This window comes from Eublepharis macularius, chromosome 4, assembly GCF_028583425.1.
Source record: "Eublepharis macularius isolate TG4126 chromosome 4, MPM_Emac_v1.0, whole genome shotgun sequence".
NCBI classification, from domain to species: Eukaryota; Metazoa; Chordata; class Lepidosauria; order Squamata; family Eublepharidae; genus Eublepharis; species Eublepharis macularius.
The window spans coordinates 163216480-163240733 of NC_072793.1; the positions used below are offsets into that span (position 1 = coordinate 163216480).

The 24254-nt window shown below is 47.6% G+C and overlaps 1 protein-coding gene across 3 annotated transcripts in view; it reads left to right on the forward strand.

The window, feature by feature from the left end:
• The first annotated feature begins 1513 nt into the window (after positions 1 to 1513).
• Positions 1514 to 24254, forward strand: part of PRRC2A (proline rich coiled-coil 2A) — a 34754-nt gene continuing 12013 nt past the window's right edge. For all 3 annotated transcript variants that reach the window (XM_054975659.1, XM_054975660.1, XM_054975661.1), the window contains exons 1-16: positions 1514 to 1694; positions 12490 to 12658; positions 12963 to 13140; positions 13253 to 13352; positions 14650 to 14722; positions 15147 to 15290; positions 15452 to 15588; positions 15841 to 15920; positions 16630 to 16769; positions 16949 to 17039; positions 17317 to 17539; positions 18646 to 19045; positions 20564 to 20781; positions 21051 to 21402; positions 21563 to 21773; positions 22152 to 24239. In XM_054975659.1, the coding sequence (XP_054831634.1) occupies positions 12547 to 12658; positions 12963 to 13140; positions 13253 to 13352; positions 14650 to 14722; positions 15147 to 15290; positions 15452 to 15588; positions 15841 to 15920; positions 16630 to 16769; positions 16949 to 17039; positions 17317 to 17539; positions 18646 to 19045; positions 20564 to 20781; positions 21051 to 21402; positions 21563 to 21773; positions 22152 to 24239 (4547 nt within the window). In that variant the 5' untranslated portion in view covers positions 1514 to 1694; positions 12490 to 12546. The remainder of the gene's footprint in view (positions 1695 to 12489; positions 12659 to 12962; positions 13141 to 13252; positions 13353 to 14649; positions 14723 to 15146; positions 15291 to 15451; positions 15589 to 15840; positions 15921 to 16629; positions 16770 to 16948; positions 17040 to 17316; positions 17540 to 18645; positions 19046 to 20563; positions 20782 to 21050; positions 21403 to 21562; positions 21774 to 22151; positions 24240 to 24254) is intronic.

The window sequence follows — 24254 nt, forward strand, 5'->3', positions numbered from 1 at the left end:
ACTCAGTCCTACTCAGACACTCAAACCACTACACCACACTGGCTACGAGGCACTAATCAAAACCTACTCCCAATGCCACCCTACCCAGGCTGTTATTGTTCCGGCAAAGAAAAAAGACAGCAACAAGGCTAGATCCAGCCAGCTTTCGTTCTCAATCTCACCTAACTCCAGTTCCTCACTAAAGCCCCCCCTCCCACGTCTTTTGTCTGTGCACGTCTTGTGATCCCCAGCAGAGTCATTTTGGAATCTTTTCCTGCTTTTTGTACAGGCAGAAAAACTGCTGGGGCCAACCCAAAGAGAGGATTCCGTTTCAGTTAGAGCACTGTTTTGATTAGCCTGCAAGAAAGAGGAAAATCAAAAAGAGTCCAGTAGCACCTTTAAGACTAACCAATTTTATTGTAGCATAAGGTTTCGAGAACCACAGTTCTCTTCGTCAGATGCATGGAGGGCAGAAAGAAACTGGTCAAATATAGAGGAGGGGAGGGGAGGAGGAGAGGAGGGATGTAAACAACTCCTTTGATATGGAGATGCAAACAGCTCCTTTTTATGTGGGGATCAGTTTGCTTGTTTACATCCCTCCTCTCCCCCTCCCCTCTCCTCCTCTATATTTTACCAGTTTCTTTCTGCCCTCCATGCATCTGACGAAGAGAACTGTGGTTCTCGAAACCTTATGCTACAATAAAATTGGTTAGTCTTAAAGGTGCTACTGGACTCTTTTTGATTTTGCTACTACAGACTAACACGGCTAACTCCTCTGGATCCAAGAAAGAGGAGTTATTCAGTGGTACACTGTCTCGGAACACAGAGGTTGTATTTGACCTTTCTAGCTAAAGCCTCTCGATGAAATTATTCTTCATGCAATTGACCATTCCCTTTTTAAAAATAGCAGCCATCTCTATATCTTGCTGCAGTGAATTCCAAAAGTTAACTAGCAATTGTGTGAAATAAATACCCTGGATGCCCCATCTTGTAGATTACACTGATTGTTAACTACCTTGAGTCTCAGTGAGAAACACAAGACTATAAACAAATAAATAAGACCTATTAACTGCACTAGGTGCCTCTGGCTATTACTATTATGGGAGAAAAAAGTTATCTATCCCACGATTTAATTTTATAAACCTCTATCATGTACTTGGTTTTAATATTGCTATAACGGTCTGTTTTGTGATGCATAGTCGGGGGGAAAACAGAATGAGTTCCCTCTTCTAGCACAGCAATGGAACTTTACGGTTTGGTGTCGCTTAAAAAAAAGCAGTTGGCTTGATTTCTAAATACGTAAAAATAAAAACCGTTTGCAATAAAGTATGTAAATAAAAGCCTTTCCCGGCATCGGAAGCGCTTCCAGTGTTGCACACGCTAAAGACAACCGCCGGCGACGGTTCCGTTGCCTGACCTCACCCGAGCACCGCCTCTTTTGCTGTTTGTCACGCCCTCCGCCGGGTTTTCTCTCTTTAGCCCGCCCCCACGCTGCGTGGAGGGGCGTGGCTTTGCCGCCGCCGCCGGGGCCTGGGACCCGGATGGCCGTTTAGTCGGTGCTTAGACGCCGAGGCTGCTACATCGGGCCTTGGACAAATTACAAAGCAGGGGGAGGGGGGGGATAGTGTAATCCGCCTCCATCCTCCGTCTAGGACTCCCTTCCGCCCCCGGGAAGCTCGTATCCGGATAGAGCGGACCGAGCCCGATCCGACGAGGTGGGTATCGGCTTGGTTGGTCCCCAGGAAGCCTGTATTTGAACTTCCAGAAAGCGGCGCTGGTGCAAGGATAGGGAATGGGTCGGGTTGAGCCGGTAGAACGTTCAGGCCTCCGCCATCTTGTCCCAGCCTTCCTTTTCTGTGTCTGTTTTCAAACGGAATCCGTGGCCATCCTTCACTCGGGCTGCACTCTGGGCTCCCCTGAATCAGCCGTGCCCTTCCCGGGGCGCTGCCCTCGTTGCTTCTGGTGGGTATTTGCCCCAGTGGAGGGGAGCTGGCTGCCTAATTGTTAACCCAAGTGGAGCCTCTCGTAAAGAGCAGAGAAAGGGGGCTCCTTCCAGCAAGGGGCAGCCTGCTCTTGAGCCACCCCCGCCTCACATTTGCTCCCCTCAGGCAGAAAAACGGCGGGTGGAGGGTGAAGGTGCCATTGAAAAGGGGAGAGCCTGTAGTAGGCCTTCAGGGAACCGGAGACATGAGATGAATTTCAGTTTACGCCCCCCCCTTTTTTTACTTCACTCCCCACCCCCAGGGCCAAGAAATCACAAATTTAGGAGAGAGAAACTGCCTAAATTTGAACGGGAGGGGCAGTGGGGTAGCTGAAATGCAGCCTAAGTCATTTAATCCTCCTGTATCCATCTTTATTGCTGTGCATAAATACCGAGTCTGTGTTAGTTGAGTCTCTGTCTTGTGGGGGTGTTAATGAAATGGAAGAGGGACCCAGAAGTACCTGAGGTGGCCTCTCCCAACGTATTTTTAATTCATACTTTTAAACGATTTCCTTCAGAACGAATTTCTTAATTAAGACCTAGAGTGGAGTTGTGGGGGGTGGGGTAAAGAAAAAGGGAGAGGCTGGGAGCTAGGGATTTGGTGTTTAATATAAGCATTCCGTTCTCCTTTGGTATTTCATTGTTATTGTACGCTTATATCTGTTTGCTGGGGCGGATTTGATCTTTCCCAAGTCCAAAATGCCACTGTGGGGAGATCGACCCCCCACAGCATACCTTTGGTATAGTATCGACATCTGGGGTATGCAGTGTTGCAGGGAATGGAGACATGAAGCCAATGTGAGCCCATTTTTTAAAAAAATTCAAAGGCCTTTTTTAAAATTGGAGACCACTGCAAGATGATCTTCGATGGATTTTTTTTGTTTTTAAAAATCTAATACTATACTGTCTCCATGGTTGCTGGAATTGGTCGCTGAAAAATTCAGTCTTTTTTGGTCTCGTTGTGATATTTAAACCGAGCAAAGAAAAAATGCTACGAAATATCCAGATCTAGGAAAGGAGGGGGGAGGTGTGGCAGGTGTTATATAGTGATGTAAGGCAATTTGGCTGTTTGAAGAGGGATGCTAAGCAAACCTCATTGCCTGTTGTAATGCTAAGGAGATACTGATTCTCAGTTTGGGGAAGGAGATGTCCTTAATCAAGGCAACATCAACATAGTCATGAAACTAGAGTTCTGTTAATTATGAGATGCAGAGGGTAATGTTTTTAAAAATCCTTTTTACTGCACATTCAGTTAAAAAATCAGAAAAAATTTTTATTCAAAAAAAGTGTTTTTATGATAACACAGTGGGGAGACTGAAAATGACATGTTGGACTTACCATCCATTTGAGGGTGTGCGTTTTGGGAAAGAGAGCTGGTTAATGTGAAGCCTTGCATTTCTTTTACAGCACTTTAAACAGAAAATCAAATGTGGGGTGTGTGGAGAATCCCTATGGCTGGGGTTCACAAATATTAATAGGGTCCTGAATTCTGGGGTGAGGGGTGCTGATTTTTTTTTGCTTGTTTTAAACATCACAGCTTGAATGCATTTAGCATAAAAGTGGAGTTCAGATTTCCCAGTAATGTGGCGAGCCGGTTGGGATGATGGAACATGCTGACAAAATAAGGAGCTAATATGGCTCCCTTTTATTTCCAAGCCCCAGGTCTCTGATTGGGGTGGTGTCTGAAATGTAGGATTATATATGCTGGGGTGGGGAGGATTTTGCATTCTTCCCACCAGCTGCCTAAATGTACACCCTAAAATATTGGAAAACAGTGAAAGCAGAGTCAGCTTTGATGAAGCTCATAACTGGAGCCTTGTCAGGTTTGCTGAGCATATAAAGGCAGACGGATTTCAGTATTTGGCTCGAGATGAAATTGCTAAATCCACCTCTAGAATTTCAGGAAGCCGAGATTTGTCTCTTAATTTGCATCCATAAGCATCAAGCACTTTTAAATACCAGTTCATACCGTTTCTGATGTTAGATGTGAGGATGAGTGAGGGCATATCAGGGTGCCATCGATTCTCCCCTCGCTCTTCTGTCACCCAGGATTTCAATTTGTGCATGTTAATTTTGTGAGCGTGTAACTGTTGAGGCTGTGGTTGTGTGTTTCCTTGCTTGGCTTAACCTCCCTGCCTTCTTTCAGAGTGATGGGATTTAGGGGCTTTGCTTTTTTCCCATTAAAATGCCTGCTAATGTCAGATCTGGGAGAGGTAGGGGTGTTGAATATAAACACTGGTTTCTCTTGTGTACATGGCTTTCAAACTAGGAGTGCCTTCTGTGTGACTTTAAAGTCTATTTCTCTAATGCAGCTCTGGGATTCTGCAGATAAATCGGAGATATTAATAATTAATGGTTGCTGATTCAGTATTGGGGTGGCTTTGAAATGGGGGGGGGTCTGCATCTTCCTCTTACCAATTGGGAAAAAAATCAGTGAATAGAAGGTTTAATCGCTTGCATTATTAAACATACCGATTTGTAACTCAAGCATGTGGATTTATAATAAATGAATAGGCAGCAGTGAGAAGATAGTATACAATCAAGGCAGGGCAGAATGGAGAATTTGTTATTCTGGAAAGACTGCATAAATAATGAATTAAAAATTACTAGCTGCTACTGGTAGGATGTGCTATTTTTAAAAGTGGTATTGGCTTGTTTTTTGCTCAGGTGCCATTATAGCTAGCTGTGCAGTGCTGGGGGAATTGGCTGCATGTTACATAGCAAAGTACAAAGAAGGCTGTAATGTTTAGTTCAGCTATGCCTTCCCAAAGGATTTCAGTAATGTACACAGTATGTTAAAAACTAGCCAATTTTTAATAAGAATCGAGTGCCTGTACAACAAATATATGGTTAAATGTGGCTGAAATTCTTTTCCATTTCATGGATGGAAGGAGTGTGACCCCGAGGTGGCCTTAATGAAAGTACTAGATGCTTTGCATTTTGGGATAACATGTATGTCTTCTCTGTTTTCATGGGTTTAAGTGATTCATAAATACAGTTAGATGATGTGCATGCGTTTCCAGGCCTGATGCAACTGCATTAAGGTGGTGGGTGATCAGCTGTTCATGAGGGGGAGCTAGAGGCAGGCTTTTCCTCTTGAACAGCTGATCAGCACTATTGCTTGCTGTATGAGTGGGCTGTGCAAGCATAGCTGAATCAGGCCCAGTGTCGGGTTTATTTTACTTCATTTTATTAGTGCAATCTCATTCCCGGAGATACTGTACAGTAACAGTTACTTGTATGTTATGTTTATAAAAAATATCAAGCAGGGTTTTTTTTGGTGGAGGGAAAGGTTTCCTTCAGTTTGCAAAAATATTTACAAGTGAACAAGATCTTTTATGCTAAACTGAGTAATAGTAATTGTGAATAGTGCTTATATAGTAGTATGGTGATAGCATGAAAGCCTCTAGATCCTTCATTCCAATAAGATGACACTTTTTACAGATAAGCCTGTAGTTGTATAATTATCAGTGCAGTCTTAAGCAGAGTTACTTCAGTCTAAACCCATCGATTGCAATGGATTTAGACTGGAGTAACTGCTTAAGAGGCCGAAACTGTAACATGTGTCTGATAATGGAAGATTAACTACCACTGGAGTCCTAAATATGTTCATTTCTGTATCAATAGACACTGAATGTGTCAAAGATTCAGACTCTCCCCTGCCCCGCCCCCCTGGGCTATTCCTCTTCTTTCCCCGAAAATCATTCCGTTCAGTTTTAGAATTGATAACTGACCAGAGCTGTATAGCATCTTTGTAAATCATCTGTATACATCATTATAAATATATTACCACCCCTGAAAAATGAATAACATTGTGAAACTTGGATGTATAGTGAAATTGCACCCAAAGCAAGCTAACTTCCTAAATTTTGTTGTTCCACAAAGTACTTCCTGTAGACCATCTTTCAGGGGATGATCTTGTTATTGGCATGACATGCAGCGTCCACACCTTATGCGAGAGGCCTAGTTATTCAAAGGTAATGCTTGCTTAGAGGTATGTTGGCAAGTGAAACCAACATGGAGATATTTGCCCCATGCTTCCACATAAATGGAATTATGCCTTTTCGCACCATGGGAGTTGTTTTAACAGAGGTGTGCACATGTAACTGCAGCAGCCAGATTTGGGGGGAGGGGCAATTTTGATGGCCTTTCCTAATGAATTGACATCCTAGGGGGCACCAGCTGTGTGGGAAAAACTGGTGTGGGCTTCCACAAAGGGGCTGCCATGCTGCTGGGTGTACATTTGAAGTGGATCTGCCTCTTGGAGGATGGAATATTCGTGTTTGCTGAAGTTAATAAATCCAGCATAAAAGTTTCCCTCTAATACTTTAGGTAGTTAATCAGTTCATGTGTGTTAGTAAAGCAGGCACTGTCTTAGACAATGGAAGGTATAATGGGTGATGAATGTGTGGAATTCCCTGCCACATGCAACGTGGTCTAGCCTTGGAAAAAAGATTAGACAAATTCACGAACAGTAGGCTGTTCGTCGTGCTACCTAAAAGGAGCCTTTATGTTCACAGGCAAACTTCCAAATTCCAGATGCTGGAGACAAAAACAGGGGAAGGCAGTTTCCTTTATGCTCTGCTTGCATGCACCCTGAGGGGGTCTTGTTCTCCACCTATTGGAAGCAGAATGCTAGACTAGATAGTGTGATCCAGCATGGCAATATTGTGGTGGCCCTTGAAAAGTAGTAGCAAGACATGTTTCTGCCTAATTGCATTTTGCACATTCTTAAAATTCTGCCCGTTAGATGCTAGGATGTTGATAACCTGGTTACAGGTTGTATGGTAACTGAAGATGTGGGAAAGGGCTCAGTGTGTTGAAAAATTCTTGTACTACTTTTTAAAATTTTTCCTTGGGTTGTACAGACTACTTGTTATGGTGAACTGGGCCAAATCCTAGAATAAAGGAAAAGCACACTACACCTCGGAATAGCCTAAAGGTACGCTCTTCTGCGCATACTCATGAACGGGCTTATGTGGAGAACAGTGAGCCAGGGTTTTGTGTATCTTTATATTTTCTGTATTTCTCTGAAGACTGTTAATTATTTTTTTTTAATTTTCTTAGTTTTGCCTTTAAGCATTTTTGACTCAATCTGATACTCTGCACTGGAACTTGCAGAGAGTGAAAAGACTGCCTAATAACGCCTTGTCTAGTACATGTCTGTAGCTCTTGACATGAGGCCATTTCTGTATTGATCAAATAAAATACTCTTTCTTTTGGGAGTGCGTTTGTTTGCTCTCTTCTAATGAGCTGCTGAGTAATAAAGGTAAGAAAAACCTCAGTCTAGTGGCTGGCAGTTTGTTATAACTATTTAATTCTCACATTGGTACACCTGCTTTGTGGCTCAAAATGGTCCTCAAGGAAGCTGACAATAGACATTCACAGAACAGAATCAGAAGTGTGCCCCAATTTAAAGTAACAACATTTTAAAAAAACAGGGCAGCCATCTGCAAAGCCTTTTGAAATGGATCGGCTTTTTGTGCTAGGAGTGAGAAGGTCTGACATGCCCTCCTATGTTCTGAATTCCAAAATGGATGCCACAGATTGTGGGGAATCCTGCTTGTACTTGCCCACCTTGCTTCTAAAGACCAGGGCACGCAGAACAGAGCCTCGTGGTGACTTCAGCCCTTGGGTTGAAGATGGAACCCTGCAGTATTCTAATCCTTTTACAGCTGAGCGAGGCCATGTGAGAATCTCCTACAGTCAGGATCACTCGCAGTCATTAAAATGCATATGTCGAAAAGTTGCACTATTGCCACAATTTTTCAGTTTCTCCCAGTGGCCCGGAGCAAGTGTTTCTATTCTGAGTACAGCTGCACTTGCTTGACATAATGGCATTATCACTTCTATGTATGCTCATGCAAGTCCCCCCAAACAGCCAGACCACATTAAATTGATGGAGCTTGGCATTTGTTTCAGAGAGAACAAAATTTAATGGCTTTGTGGGTTGCATGTTGCCCACTGCAGAAAAATAATTGTAACTTACGCAGTGTTTCTTAATGTCTCATACCAATGTACTATTCTCCCCTGGAGAGTCTTCTTAAAGAGCCTTGCTTGTTATCTCCTTTAGAATGTGTGTGTAGTTGGGTCAGCCTAGAATTATTCTGCAGCCTGCCCCAGGTAGATGTGACATTGGAATAGACAGTTTGGTAGTGCAGGTCTTGACAAATCTAGGTCCCGGGTCTCTGTTGGGCCTTCAGATTTGTTAATGGTTCCTGGGCTTGCCAGCTGTAAAATCATATTAAGCAGGAAATGCTGAGAGAATTAAGGTCTCCTAGGGGTTGAATAGTACATTTCTTGCTGGAAAAGGATTATAGTTTAATAAAACAGCTGTTGTCAAACCTTGTATGTTAGGTTTTATTTTACCAGTAACTGAATACCCTGAAACCTTGATATGTATGCACTAGTTAGGTAGACCAGTGGCCTGTCTTTCATAAGGCACAGTTGCTGTTTTGCTGCTGCCCAGAATACAGATGGTGCTAAAGGCGCTCTTCGTATTTTTATTCATTTATTTGTCATTTGGAGTTCGCCTTCCTCACTGAGATTCAAGGCAGATTACACAGTGTGAGATTAGTACAGTCAGTATCAAGGACAATTTCATAAACAATTTCATAGGGTAAATAAACGCAAGTTTACAAAAACATAACATTAGCAAGAATCCAATACAGAGTTGAAGAAATGCTGAAACAGAACATAAGCAATTCTAGGGCTGACATAGGAGCACATAGTTAAAGCACAAGATAAGGCAACATAGCGGTACTTAAGGCAAAATAGTGGTTAAATCTGTGGGTGAAGTCTATGGTCCCTAACTCGTTAGCGGAGCAACTGAGACCCCTACAGTACAAAAAGCCTTTTTGAATAATTCGGGTTTGCATAGTTTGCAGAAAGTAGGGGCTCTCCCACCTTCCTCTGGAAGGCTGTTCCACAGGGAAGGGGCCACCACAAAGAATGCCCATGTATGGGCTGCTGTTAATTTTGTCCATGTGCAGGGTGGCACCTGCAGGAGACCCTGTTCAGATGAGCAAAGTAGGTTTTATTCTGTTGCTGCCTTCTGCCAGATAAAAGCTGAATCCCTTTGGTGTTACAGGTGGGATTCCTGTCCTTGCCCACAACGCTAAAATCCTGCATCTGCCAGAGAGACCTTGGGCCCCTGTTGCCTCAATTCTTTTGATCTTGGCTCCAAAGAGCAAATTGAGGAGGACACATGATAAAAGGGAAGGGACACAGATGGTCACTGATATGTTCCAGGCTAGGATGGGTAAAAATCTGGCTTTTAAAAATTCAGTTTTTAAAGCTCAGATTCAGATTTTCATAGTTTTTTAAAACTTAAAAATACTATATATTATGTTGCTTTTGACTCTGATTTAAAATGAAATTGGAATTTTATGCTCTGAATCTTTATGGAGCATATCGAGGTGTCTTAGAAACCTTTGGGTTTTTCCGAAGGTTTTTCCCACTTCGGGTAAGCCCGAAGCAGGAAACCTGAATATTTTTCGGGTGCACACCCCTATTCTGCAGTCATCTCTTAAGCTCAGTTTGTCACCCTCAATCAAGTGAAAGAAAATACCACAGGGAAAAATATTTGACTTCTGAGGCCAGCATTATAAATCAGTGGGTCATATATTTATTGTAATAGTAATATTTATGACTCTTACAACCCAGTGACATGGACATTGACTTTCAGTCTCATGGGCAAGCACTGTTTTGCCCATTAATCAGCAGCCTTGCTTTTGGAGAGGTCTGTGCATGTAGCCTTTGATCCCGTGCATTTAACTCTGCCCTGGGTTGTGGCCCTTGGGTTTAAGTAAATGATGCTTACTGCCCTTGTATGTGAACCCAGATCCAACCAGAAATACATTAATTTCACAGTTATATATAGTGTCTAAGCAGATGTAATTGGGCAGTGCTGGAGGCTTGTGGACTGCAGTTATTTGCAGAATGTTTCTTCCCACCTATCTACCAAAGGTTAACCATGATCATTAATTTCTGGATTATGCTCCGAAGTATTTTAAAGGCTTTGTTTAGTTTAATATATACATATACACATGATTGTTCCAGAAACCATCAATTAGAAAATGGCAAGGCAGCTCAACACTTAAAAAATCAAATACAGTTTTGCAGCATAATACAAAAGCAGCATGAAAGTTAAAAATTAGATTTGCGGACTTAAAAGCAACATGGGATCAATATAAGCTAATTCAGAAAACGGCTGTTTTTGTTAAACTATATATCTTGTGGCGTATGTGCTTATTTATTTATTTAACATACTGCCTCTCCACTGTGTTTAGAGCTTGAGGCAGTTTGCAGCATACATATACAATTCACTATTAAAATAATAGAAATACAAACATTAAAATCGGTAATACAATATTAAAATAGAAATACAAACATTAAAACCCATACACCTCAAAGAACAGCGTCATCTGTAAATCCTACTCATGTTCAATGTCTATAATAACTCAGTCATTTGGAGTGTATAAAAATACCAAAATCAACTTCCAAATGCTAGATGAAAAAAATCCCAGAGGGAGCAAGTCTCCTCTGTTAATGCATTCCAGAGGGGGGGAACCACAGTCATAAACACCCTCCCTCTTGTTGAAGAGAGTCGAACAGCCCTATGGCCAGGAACCACCAACAAGCCCTAAGCTGCGGACTGTAGGATACGTGGGGGATTATACCAGGAGAGGCTGTTCCGTAGGTATGAGGGTCCCAGTCCATTAACCCCTTGAATTTGATTTGGAAGTCAATTGGAAGACAATGCAGCTGCTTCGGAATCAAAATGATATGAACTGATCACGGTGTGTCGATCAACAGTCTGGCGGCTGCATTGTACCAACTGAAGTCTCCAAAGCACCTTCCGAGTGTAGCCCTATGTAGAGTGAATTACAGTAGTGGTTGCCTTGAGTGCAGGCAATTTAGGTTACAAATCCATTTAAATAAATACTGTAGTCCAGATTGGAGGGGAAGGGGCTTGATTTGGGGCCCAACTGAAGCATGGTATTTTTAGAAGAATCAACTAAGCATAAAGAAGTGAGCAAGTGTTCAAGTTCAGGCTGCTTAGTAAATCAAAAACAGGATGAGATGCAGATATGCCTGATGGGAAACTCCCATCTGCAATGTTTGTGTGATTTCAAACATGAATTATATTGCCATTAATTAAATCACTGTGCCTTACTGGTGTGGTCCTGGCTTCGACAGTTGTTACTGTTCTCCTTTGGGCTTAGTATGGCACACATACATGATTTGGTTTCCCTTTATTTTCAGGGGCTATGAAATTAGCAGGCTGGTTGGTTGGTCAGTCAATAGTGTTTGGGGGGTTGCAAGGATCTAATGGCTAATTGTTTGAAGGTAACTGTCAATCTAGGTATTTGGGAGATGGGGCAATTTACTGTAGCTTGGAGCAAGCTAGTTGTTGATTGGCATGGAGTGGGATAGTGAGAGGCGAGAAGCTGTTCAGTTTGCTTTTGCTCCCAGTCTAAGTGGGAGGGTTACAGAGCATGGCATGGCTGGCCATTTCAGGGGTCAGGAAACAGAATCCCAAGATATCTTTTGTTGTGATCAGCTAGGCTGGCCTACATTATCCTTTAACTGGAACCTTGATGCTCCTAAATTCTACCAGTTTGGTTCTCCCAGACTTTAGAGGTGTGTGGTACTTCAGTAATGTTGCAATTTGGAAGCTTCTTTCTTTATGCTACTGCTTTACTGCATGGGGAGGGATCTTTTGTAAGAGAATTGGTAAATAACAAACATGCCTTTGACTAAAAGGGCAAAATTCAGGTCCAGTAGCACCTTAAAGACCAACCAGATCTCCAGGGTTTGAGCTTTTGAGAGTCAGAGCTCACTTACCATCCCCGGTAACTATTCCTAATCCTCAATATAGGTAAGACTGATCATAATATAGTTGATGGTCAAAGATCAGCCAAGTGTTTAAAGCATTAATTGAATGGTGGTGTAATGGAGGGAGAGTTATGTTAAGGGAGAAGTTAACTTCTGTAGAATATATTAATTAAAATATTTATACCTTGCCTTTCCCTTGTGGCTCAACAGCTTTCCAAATTAGCCATACATAATACAGCTAAACCCCCTTTAATCACACACCTCTGAAATGCCTGCGACTCGAGCACTATTAAAAGCTGTATCAAATAAACCAAACTTCTAGAGCTGCCTTTAAGAAAACTAAAATCTAAACTACTGTATTTATGGCTAATATTCAAAAGATTGAGTTACGTTTTACTGGAAATTAAGCGTTGCTTTTAAATAAGATTGTTAGAGGAAGGCAGTACCTGCACATGAATACCCAAGGCAGTTCCTATGTAGAACTGGGATTCTCCAGCCTCTCCTATCAAGTGATGGTGTTTTGGTGCACCTAAAAGAGTGGGCTACCACAGCCATAAAGGCTTTCTGGGCTTGATGAACTGCAACTCAAATAGGATTCTTGATAGTATGACAGGTCTGAGCAGGCTATTGAAAGAAGGGTCTGTCACTCGTGGATAAAGAATAGCCTTTTCTTCATCCTTGTCAAACAGAGGCACGTTTCGTGGGGAGCCAGGAGGAACCATCGTACTCAATGACCTTACAGCGCAATGTCAGATCGTTTGGGGCAAACAGCAAAGGGGAAGGATGGAAAAAAGTATTCATCGCTCAACCTGTTTGATACGTACAAGGGCAAGTCCTTAGAGATCCAGAAACCCACAGGTACAGTGGCCAGTGTGTTAAGGTAGAGATGTGTATGCACATGTGCACAAATGGTAGTCTCACATCTTGTTCTCAAAGGAGGAAGCAGTTGCTGTGATGAACTTAGAGTCTCTGATGCCTCTATGATGGCACTCGCAGCGCCCTGAGCAGCTGTCCCACCTCAGTCTCATGCTGATTTGCTGGTTCGGGGCTCATGCAGTGGGGTTGCTAAAGGGTACCGTGCTGCAGCGAGAGAGGTGTCAGGAAGAAGGATCGCAGCAAGGCCCCAGGTCTGCCGCTAACCCTCGCTGCTCACTCCCTGCAGTCACTCCCCGCCATGGCTTGCAGAGTCTCGGTAAAGTTGCCATTGCCCGGCGCATGCCACCCCCTGCGAACCTGCCAAGTTTAAAAGCAGAGAACAAAGGCAATGACCCCAACGTCTCACTAGTGCCGAAAGACGGGACAGGATGGGCAAGCAAGCAGGAACAGCCAGACCCAAAGAGGTAAGGAGAAGCCGGAAGGACCGTGCAAGCTTGCAGGTGGTTCCCCGCCCTCCTACTCGCCCCTCTGGCTTTTGCTCTTCATGGGGGTGTGTGCACTGTCTTTTGTCTCCAGTACCGATGCCTCGACAGCTCAGCCGCCGGAATCGCAGTCACCGCCGGCTTCACAGACGTCTGCCTCAAACCAACCGAAACGACCCCCAACAGCCCCAGAGGTAAACCTAGGGCAGTAATGTGGGGACTGAAGATGCCCAGCTAGAATCTCCCTTCAGCCATTGAGCTTCTCGACATTCACCCCATGGTTGTAATTAAACAGATGCCCCGCAACCCCCCTCTTGGTTATTCCACACTCTTTATTTTTTATTTATATCCTGCTTTTTCCCTAATCAGGATCCAAAGCTGGTACTTCTTTGACTTTTAACAGAAGTTCCTGTTTTTGGTCTCTGTGATAGCTGATTGGTTTGTGTGGTTTAGGTGCTTTGTCCAGCAGTATCTATGGAGTCCTGTGAGGCTCAGGAGGTTTTTGGTACCCTAAAATACCCTCCTGGGGAAATTCTGTTCTGGACTCAACTCTCCTTCCCTGAGTGAGTACACAGAACTCGCCAGTTTTCACCGAGTCCCCCCGATGCACCCTCACCCTACCACCATATGCACCTTCACCCGCCTCATGTTCTAAGTCCTCATGGTAGGGGGCTTCCGGGCAGGGCCTCTAGCCGCGCCCCAGCCAGAGGTTATTTAGGTTGTGTGGGGGACTGATTGGCTGCTAGGGAGGTGAGTCAGCCACCACGCAGGCACAAGCAGATTGGTTCCCATAATAGTCAGCAGCCTGTGCTCTGCTGAGCCGCTTGGAGGGGGCCGGGCATAGGAAAGCAAATGAGTATCTCCCATAAAATGGGTGCTATGGACTACACCACTGTTTTTCGCAGTGTACATTTTCGCCACTGCAAGGGGGGTTCCTAGGCCTGCAATGGCTTTGGGAATCAACTAATTTGTGCCCTGCTCTCCCCCCCCTCCCCGAACTACCCCCCTCCCCCGACACCAGTGCAGCACCCAGCTCCCGCAGCTGGACATAGGGCAGTAGTGGAGCAGCACCACAGCCAGGCACTGTTGTGGGGGGGGGGTTATGCCCATGTAAGTCCGGGATGCCCCAGCATAACCCTTAGTTCACTCCCTGTGTACTTTCAGCCGCCGCCCCCCCCCCTTTCAGGATTACTCAGTAAATCTGGAAGACTCAAGTTCGAATCCCCCTCTGCCATGGAAGCTCACTGGGTAACCTTGGTCCAGTCATACATTCTCGACCTAGTTACCCCACAGGATTGTTGAGAAAAAAACAGCTGCTTGAATCCTCATTGGAGAAAAAGGCAGAGTATAAATAAAACCACATGGTCAAAAAGTAGTTTTTTAAAGAAAGCTGTGATCCTCTAGACCATGCGGGGATTGTTGATTATTCCTGCTTAACAGGAATTCAAGATGAAGACTTGTTTCTAATTCATGGCTCCCTGCCTCTTTCAGAATCCCCCTACAGTAGCAAGCGGGGTAAAGTCTTGGGCACAGGCCAGCGTTACCCATGGAGCGCAAGGAGATGGTAAGTGGCGCTGAAACTTTTGTCTAAAGTTGGAACTAGAATTTGGGGAGCAGGGTCAGTAAAGATCAACGGTTGAGCCCGCAGCAATTTGCAGACCTCTAGCCTTCCCTGCAGCAAGTGTTTTGCAAGATACTGCAGTGGCTCTTGTTCGAGTGAGGCCCTTTGCAGCAATCCTCCATATTACATCTGGTCGTCTTTGCAGGATTATGAATTGTGGATGGTTTATTAGTCACCAGTCGAAGAAATGTTATACAGAGTGATACCTAAGAGAATTGCTGGAGGGCTGTCCCTGTTTAGGTCTGGTCCTGTGTTATCATCAGTTCCCCAAGTCTTGGACCACTGCCTCCGGTATTTTGTTTTTTTAAAAATCCTCCAGAGGCTTAGGAGCTGGAGCTCACATGGGTTTTCTTCCTCTGGTGTCAAGGTGGAAAGGGATCAAGCCTACTGTCGCGATTCTCTCGCGAGGAATTTCCGACCCTGCAGGCGGCTGGCGACCAGGACAAAGCTGGCAAAGAAAAGGACACTACCGATGCGTCGTATGGGCCCGGACCAAACCTCCGCCCCCAGAGTGAGTAGCAATCTCTCTGTCTCAGCCCAGGGCCAGCGGATGGCCTCACTCACAAACATAAACTAGAATTGCACAGAAGTCCTTGATGCTTGTAATAAATCAGTTATTTCCTTCTTTTTCTCCCCCCCCACCCCCCACCCCCCACCCCAATCATCTCACAGACGCAACCAGTTGGCGGGATGGAGGCGGGCGGGGCACCGATGGGGAGCTGCTGCCTGAGGATGGACGGGCTGTGGTCGGCATGCAGCCCAATGTCCCGCCTCAGTTCCCTCCTTACCGGGGGATGATGCCGCCATTTGTGAGTATTCTTGAGGCTATGGGATGGTGCTTGGGGGTTTTGGTGCCTCGTTTCTTCATCTGAGACCTGACATTTTCACTCTGGAATAATAGGGGTGGTGGATGAAAGTGGAAGTGGTGTTAGATTTGCCTGGTTACAAGTGCAGGAAGGAAGGCATTTCCTTTGTGGGTTGGCAGAAGGCTGCAGGTGTTCGAGAACCAGGGGAAGAACAGCAGGCCCTGCCCTAAATCAAGTCCTCCTTCCCCATCACAGATGTATCCCCCGTACCTCCCGTTCCCGCCTCCCTATGGGCCGCAAGGACCTTACCGCTACCCCTCAGCTGAAGCACAGAGGTAAGTGCAAGAAGATAAATGGGGGGGGGGGATCAGCATTTTGTGATTTTTGAGAGAAGGCACATGAACGGTCTGAGCATGGGTAGAAGGAGGGCAGGGTTTTGGAGACCATGGAAGCCGGAGCCAGGGTTTCCTGTGGTAGAATGCTAAGGTGTAGCCTTGAGGTTCTGAAGCTTGAATATTTCCAAATGCAATGAAGGTGAGTGAAGGACAGTTGTGTGCTCATTTTCTTAAGAAACACATTGGTGGGATGAGGCCAGTCAGTGGAAAGGAGGAGCGCAGGCCATGGAGACAATGAGGTAGAAGAGTTCCCAGGCAGGCATCATTTCTTTGCTCCTGCAACCTAAGAGCATGTGTAAAAATACAGAAATTGTTCTCTTGATCTTTTCCATCAGCTAACCTAACAAGAAGGGGACACTCTGCTGACTAAATCTGTAGAGTGCAATACTACAGTTTGATTACAAAAGAACTTTTCCAGTGTTTGCCACTGTACCATAAAATCCCTAATCTGCCTCTTCTTTCTCACTGCATTACCTTTAACCCTTTCAAGAGATGATTGAGAGGTGGGCTGGGAGAGAGGTCCGTCGTAGCCAGGCTGCTTCATACTATTTGATCTTCTGCTTCTTGTAGCGCGTGCTGTACCAGAAACATTTTGGCTGGGGTGGCCACAATGAGGCAGAGATGGGCCTCTTCTAATCTTTCTCCTCAGGTTCCAGAGGCTTCCAGGACCCCGCCCCTCGCAGCCTCCACTGCGTATGCCGGAGCCTGTGAGCAGGCCGCCTGTCCTCAAACAGGACGACCTGAAAGAATTTGATGAGCTGGACCAGGAGAATGATGAAGGCTGGGCAGGTAATTGAAGGCCCTTCCCTGAGGAGCATGATCTTGTCGCCTCACCACAGGGCTTTTTGAGTTGGTCTGCGCTCTCTTTTGATCCAGGAGGGCTCCCTAAAGGGGTTCATTTACCCTCCAGGATGCTCTGTCAGTCCTGAACCTGTTAGTCTGAAGCTGCCGCTGTCTCTCCCCCTCAGGAGCCCACGAAGAAGTGGACTACACTGAGAAGCTGAAATTCAGTGATGAAGAAGATGGGAAGGATTCTGATGAAGAAGCCACTGAGAACCGGTAAGAATTGGTTAACGAGGCAGCCATAGAGACCAGTTGCACACAGCTTTCCCACAGAATTAACATCCAGGAGGTCGGTGAGCTCTCAGTGTTGGGGGAGTCATTCCTCAGAATGCTGCTTTCCTCCACTGCTGCCGCTGCAAGGCAGCAGAGTCTGATCTGTAGTTGGTTCTTGTCATCCGTGCTCCATGTGCGCCATGCGCTGTGTGCCATGATCCCCACAGTCCTGATTGACAACCTTTTTTTCCCTCCCCTCTCCCCCGTTTGTTCCTGCAAGCAACAATGAGGTCTCTGGCCCTGAAAGCCAACCGTCAGCTCCAGACGCAAAGGCCGGAACCCCAAAAGAGGATCAGCCTCCTGTGAAGATGGCCTGGGCTGAAAACGCACGTCCCCAGGAGGGCACCAAAGAGCTGCCACCACCTTCCCCTGCAGTCCGGCCACCGCCTCCGCCGCCACCCCCACCCAACCGGGGCAACTGGGGGCAACCAAATGACTTCCCAGTGAGTCTTCATGGGCTTGGGAAGCTTGGCAGCTGCTGTTCAGATAGAAGGCTAGTGGTTAAAGCAAGGAAGGCAGTGCTCCTACATTAAGCTAAGAGTAGATTAGGTTAGAGCCACTGCCGTGTTGGATGTCTAGGTGAAGGAGCAAATGCGCTTGTATTGATGAAATCTTACGCAGTCTGGAAAACGAATCCCATAGGTGACCTCCCTCTGAATTGTCCTTGTAACAACCATGCCTGAGACCTGAAACATGGCCCCTCCTTAAGGTTGTAAAGCTATTTCTGAGTGGTGACTCTTCATATTCCGGATGGGGGCTCACAAGATCAGATGCTCCTCCAGATAATACCTTAAAAATTTGGTGCAGGGGTGAAGAGTTCTCTCTGACTTCTGAGCACTTAATTTTCTGCGAGGGAGATGATTAAGCTAAACCCCTTTGCACTAGCATGCCTTTCCAGGTAGAGAAGGTGGAGGTGTATGCATGGAGGAGAGTGGTAGTAAAGACTTGGGAGTCTTTATACAACACTAGGAAAAAATACTCAGCATTTCTGACAAGAAAATAAATTCTGTGCCTGGTATGAATTAAGCAAGTGTAGATATACTTGGCTGGCTTTGCCAGGGTGGGGTGGGCGACAGAGTGCTGCATTGGATAAATCCCCTGTGCCTGATCCCCAAGAGTCATGAGAATTCACCTGGCATTATGTGTGTGCATGCAAGTCTTTGTTTGCAACCTTGAAAGGCAAGTGACGTTACCAGGAATGAGTTAAAATTCTTGGGAGGCTGAATTCTGAGCTCGGTAGAATTTTGTGCTGGCACAGTGCGGATACCAGAATTGTGATGTACAAATGACTCTTGGAATGTGCCTCCTTGGGGCTGAGTCTAGCTTTTCTTGCTGACATTGAATAAGCGACCAGTGATGAACAGAAGGTGCCTGCTGACTTGTTTAAAGGGGGAGCTACAAGTGAATGCAACAGCCTGTGTGCAGACTTCCTTATATGTAGAACTTCCACTGTTAGGTTTAGTGAGTGGTGAGGAGAGAATCTTTTTCTGCCCCCAGACAGAGTTGCATTTTCAACACCCAGACACTGAACTGAGACTCCCTTTTCCAGGACCGCCCTATGCGGCCACTTCCTCCAGAGGATGAGGATGAAGCTTGGCGTCAGCGCCGGAAGCAGTCATCCTCAGAGATCTCTGCTGCAGTGGAGCGTGCCCGGCGTCGGCGGGAAGAAGAGGAGCGGCGCATGCAAGAGGAGCGGCGTGCTGCTTGTGCTGAGAAACTCAAACGACTAGACGAGAAGTTTGGTGCGCCCGACAAGCGGCTGAAGCCAGAGTCTCCCAAGGAGCCACCTACCCCTCCGCCGGCTCCCATGGCAGCACCACCCACTCCACCAGCTGTACCAGCCCCTCCAGAGGAGAAGAGGGAGAAAGAGGAGCCAGTTTTAGCTAGCAAGGCTCGTGGTGCGGTTGGGGGCAGCAGCGGTGGGAACAGCCTGGACTCAAGCAGTGCAGGTGAGAGAATGCGTTTGCCTGGTCCTGTGAGCTTGTGAAGCTTGGCAGTTGCATCCTCTATGATCCTGAGGGGAATTTGCACCATTGTGGGATGGCTGTCTGGCGCACACAGCTTATCAGCTGCATGCATTGTGGCATTTTCCCAACCTGTGGGTCTCAGAGCCTCTGAAAGTGGGTCACAGGCCAGCCATTCTTAATGACAGCTCTTCTCTTTGCGCCCTTCTCTTTCTCTCCTTTCTAGCTTCACCTGTTCTTGCCCTGCTTTTCCCTTTTGTATCAATAACAAGGGCTACAAAACTGGCAACTCGTAAATTTACAACAGTTGCTGGAAGAAGGGCAGGGGAGGCTGGAGAGTAGGTGGGGAGCTGTTTGGAGCATGGAAAAGTGAGAGGAGGAGGGGTATGTGAGCATAGGCTTTGTCTTGGTGCTACACCTTCAGCATCCAAACCTGTTGCCCAGACCCTGTGCTTGCCTCCCTTCCCTGTACCTTTTGTGGCAGATGTATTGCCCTGAACCACTTGCCACTCGCCTCTTTGCCGGCATCTGCCATCTTCCCACGTTTGCTCAACTGAATGCCTCCCCCCCTTCCCAGCTCCTCATCAATCTCTTGGGCCAGCCCTGGATGGTTTACCATACAAAGTAAATTTGAATTTGTGGACCACCATACTGGAAAGGCTGAGAACCACTGCGTTGTGGTCATCCATTACATGTCTCCTGAATTCCCATCTGAATGTTACTACTTGTCCGAGCACAGGAGGAGTCACCATTTTAGCCCTAAATCACAGTTCCTTTTATTACTTTAATTTTTAAACCTTATCATGATTAAACTTCTCTCCTGGATTCATGGAGAAACAAACTAAATCAAAACATCGCAAGATGATGTTTGCTAAAACCCACTTAAACCCGTTCAAACATGAAACTTGACACAGCCTACCAGCAGTACTCCTCTTTCAAAAAGTGTCACTAAATAAATGATTTCCTTTGCTGTTGAAAAGAGTAGAAGACTGGAGTTGGGATCATGATATCCACAGGGTAAGCACCTTTGCTGTGGAAGCCTGGCTTAATGCTTTCAAGGTTTCAGCTTGTGTAGTATCAGAAGATGGAGCTGGGCTGCAACTGCTGATTGGAAGGGACAGAGAGGTACTGGGGCGAATTGCCAGGTCTCCTGTTGGCAGCCCATGTTGCCTGCCTCTGTTCTGAGCTTCAGTGGGAGAAAATCTTTAAAAACATACCACTGTCATGGCCAGCGTGATGTCACTTCCAGGGGAAACCCAGCAGTGACATGCTGCTCTAGGATTTTACCATAATGTTTTGGGCAATTTCTAGAGGGATGTGACATCACTTCCAGTTTTTCCCGGATGTGTCACTAGTCCCTGCTCTCCAAGCTTCCAGTTGCCAGACACAACCTGGCAACCCTAGTTGGCTGCACGGGGAGTGGGGGATGGTGGTTAAGAATGCCAGAAAGTGTGATCAGTCTACTTGTTGTGTCACTGTTTGTCTCTCTTGTGTGCCTTACAGCTGAGCCACCGCTGGCACCTCCCCCCAAAGAAGTACCTGAGGTAAGGGAAGAGCCTGTGCCTTTATCTGGGCCTGCTCTCCCAGCAGCTCCCAACCCAGCCAAGACAGAGCCCAAGGGAGAAACTGTTCTTCAGCCACGCCAGCCGCCTCCAGCTCAGACTCTTGGCTATTCAAAGTATCAGAAGTCCTTGCCCCCTCGCTTCCAGAGGCAACAGCAGGTATGGGGGAACTGAGCTGAAAGCCCGAGTTTGTCAATAGATGCTTGTGTCCAGGGGGGATGGGGAAGGGACTTTGCAGTGCCTGTTGCAGTGATGAACCTGTTTAGACTAGAGTCTCTGACACCCATTGATGCCCTCGCAGCTATCTGAGCAACGCACTGCTTTTTCAACTAATGGCTTGTTCTGTACCGTAATGAGCCGGTCTCTAACTAGCAGGCAGCTCGCTAAGGGGGCACTGGCTCTTCTTCTTTTTCCTCCACCCCTTTCAGGAGCAGTTGTTGAAGCAGCAGCAGCAGTGGCAGCAGCAGCACAACCAGGCTCAGCCCCCATTGCCGTCCTCTACACAGCAGCAGGTAGCTGCAGCTCCCCTTGCTGCTATGGGCCCCTCAGGCAGTGTCCACCCTCAAGCTGGGCCACCAGGGCAGCAGCAAGCCCCAGCCCCGCCTCCAGCGCAACAGGCTCCGCCCAAAGGCATGTACCCAGGTTCCATTGGACGGCCTCCGCCAATGCCGCAGATGAACTTTGACCCTCGCTGGATGATGATTCCACCCTACATGGACCCACGCATGATGCAGGGGCGGCCTCCTATGGATTTCTACCCACCTGGGGTGCACCCTTCTGGTAAGTAGTTCCAGAAAAGACCAAACAGTATTGAAGATGATCCAGGGCAGATCTGTAGGTAAGAGAGAAGGCTAGCCAAGTTCCTCGATCAGTTCTGGAGGTGCTGAGTTTAACAGGCTAGATGGGCTATCAGGTCTTAGTGCCTCTGTTTCTCTTCCAGGTCTTCTGCCCCGCGAGCGATCAGACAGTGGGGGCTCCAGCTCAGAGCAGTTTGATCGTCACCCTCCCATCCTCCGAGAGCGTGGCACCCCACCAGTTGATCCCAAGCTGGCCTGGGGCGGAGATGTCTTCACGAATGCCCCATCAAGTGCAGACACGCGACCTCAAGCAGCAGGTCTTCGGCAGCAAGAGGAGGAAGAAAAGGGGCTGAGGTGAGTTTTTTTTTAAGTGGCCCTGATACATTGGCTGGGCAAGAGACTGAGATGTAGAAACATGAACCAGTCCTGAATTGAGCCAAGATGCTTTTTCGTTGGTTGAACTAGAGCAGCAAGTCATGGATACCTGATAGGAACTCATTTTACTGGAGGGCTGCATGTTGGCAATCTTATGTCTCTCTAGGAATGCCAGCTGCTGAGGCCTTTTTGATACACATGCTGGTGTTTGGGCCTTTCTTGTGCCTGGAAGGTTCCCAGTTCAGAGAGGAGTCAGATGGCAGCACTTGAGGAGTCAGATCTGGTCCCAGGGCCACCAGTTGCAGAGCCCAGGTATAGAGAACATTGCCTTTGCCTTAGCCTTTCTTCTCCTTTCAGGAGTGAGACTCCTCCAGTACGCCTGCGTGAGGCTGTCACCCCCCAGCCCTATATGGGGAACTACCAAGGTTTCTCTGAAAATGGCAACCCTGCCCCGCTGCACCGCTTCCCAGCAGATGAGCCACCACGGCCAGGAGCACCCTGGCAAGGTAGTGTGGCTCTGACAGCACCAGCAGAGGTGAGCAGAAATGGGCGCACTGAATCCCAGGTTCAGCCATCCCGCAAAATTGAGGAGGAATCACAGCTGCTGCATCATGATCCTCCTGAAGAGATCAAATCGGTTGAGCCTCCAGTCATTCGGCCCATAGTAACTAAGAAACCTCCCTCAGAACAGTCTAAAGAGGAGACTCCACCCAAAGAGGAGGTACTGCGCAGAGTGGAGAAACCTCCACGGCAGCAGCATGAATTCCACAAGCAGCCACGACGTGAGTCCAAGACAGAGACGCGCTGGGGTCCCCGTCCTGGCAGCAGTCGCAGAACTGAGGAAATTGTTGGGGATAAGGTGCCACGGCGAGCTGGGCCTATCAAGAAACCGCCTCCCCTTAAGGAGACAAAAGATGAGAGCGAAGAGGCGCGTCCTAGTGGGAAGGCCAAGGAAGGTGGAGAGCCAGTGAACAGCAAGCCTGAACCCCCTAAAGAGACCCCAAAACCAGGCAAAGAGAACAAGGCTAAGCCAGTGGTCAATGGTGGAACAGTGATGCCACCCAAAGAGCAGCAGCAGCAGCAGCAGCAGCAACAGGGGACACTCTCACCAAGCCGCCGCCGCCGAGAGGGCCCATATGAGCGTGGTGGCTACACTGGTCGTGGTCGAGCCAGAGGGAGAGGAGAGTATTTTGCCCGAGGGCGGGGTTTTAGGGGGGCTTATAGTGGGCGCGGAAGAGGAGGTCGCGGTAGAAGCCGGGAGTTCCGCAGCTACCGTGAACCTTTCTACCGACTGGATGATGGCACCAGTAAAGTCACAGGATCAGGCTCCACTTTCCGCCCGCGCAACACCAGCGAGACACGTAGTGAGGGCTCTGAGTACGAAGAGATCCCCAAACGGCGACGCCAGCGTGGCTCTGAGACCGGAAGTGAGACTCATGAAAGTGCAAGTGATGTGGCTCATTCAGACAAAGAGGTCACCAAAGAACCGGCCCCGAGCCACCGTAACAGGGGCGCCCCAGTGACTTCTACATCAGTGCCCTCTTCCCAGCCCCCTGGCTTGCCTCGATTTGCTGACAAGATGCCCCCACGCCTCTCCGACCCTAGCACTCGTGGTGGTCGTGTCTTCACTCCCCGTGGTGTACCTTCACGTCGGGGCCGAGGAGGTGGTCGCGCACCCCCTGGTGGATGGAGTCCTCCATCTAAGCCACAGCCCAACAAGAAACCTGAGAAGCAGCAAGAGGTAGTGTTGGAGTCTTCAGTCAAGGAAAAGGCATTGCCAGTTCCCCCATCAATGGCCCCTGAAGAACCCAGCAGCTTCCAAGCCCCTCCTAAACAGCAGCAGCTTGGCCCCGGCCCGGACCGCAACTTTGAGAGACCCCCTCGGCGGCGGCGCCATGGGCGTTCACAGCAACAGGACAAGCCCCCCCGGTTCCGGAGGCTGAAACAGGAGCGAGAGAACGCAGCCCGACTCAATGGTGAGCAGAGGGTCAGCCAGCCATTCTCTCCAGCTCCTTCAGTCCCACTCCAGGAGGAATCAGCGGCCCGGCGGGCTGCTGGCACAAAATCTCCTGATCTGTCCAACCAGAATTCAGACCAGGCGAACGAAGAGTGGGAAACAGCTTCAGAGAGCAGTGACTTCACTGAGCGTCGGGGTGGGGGCGAGAAGGAGCCAGCACCTGGCGGGCCTCCCCCCACTGCTTTTTTGAAAGGTGGCTGTTCCGGTGCTCCTTCTATGGGTGGGCGGGCCTCAAACAACGAGCTCAGCTTGGCCCAGCGCAAAGAGATGTCCAAGCGCAGCTTTTCCAGTCAGCGGCCAGGCATGGACCGACAGAACCGGCGCTCCAACCCTGGTCCCGGTGGAGGAGGCAAGACAGGTCGTGGAGGGGCCGGCAGTGGGCGCAGCGGAGGCGACAAGAGGAGTTGGCCGTCTCCCAAGAACCGCAGGCAAGTCCTTGGCGC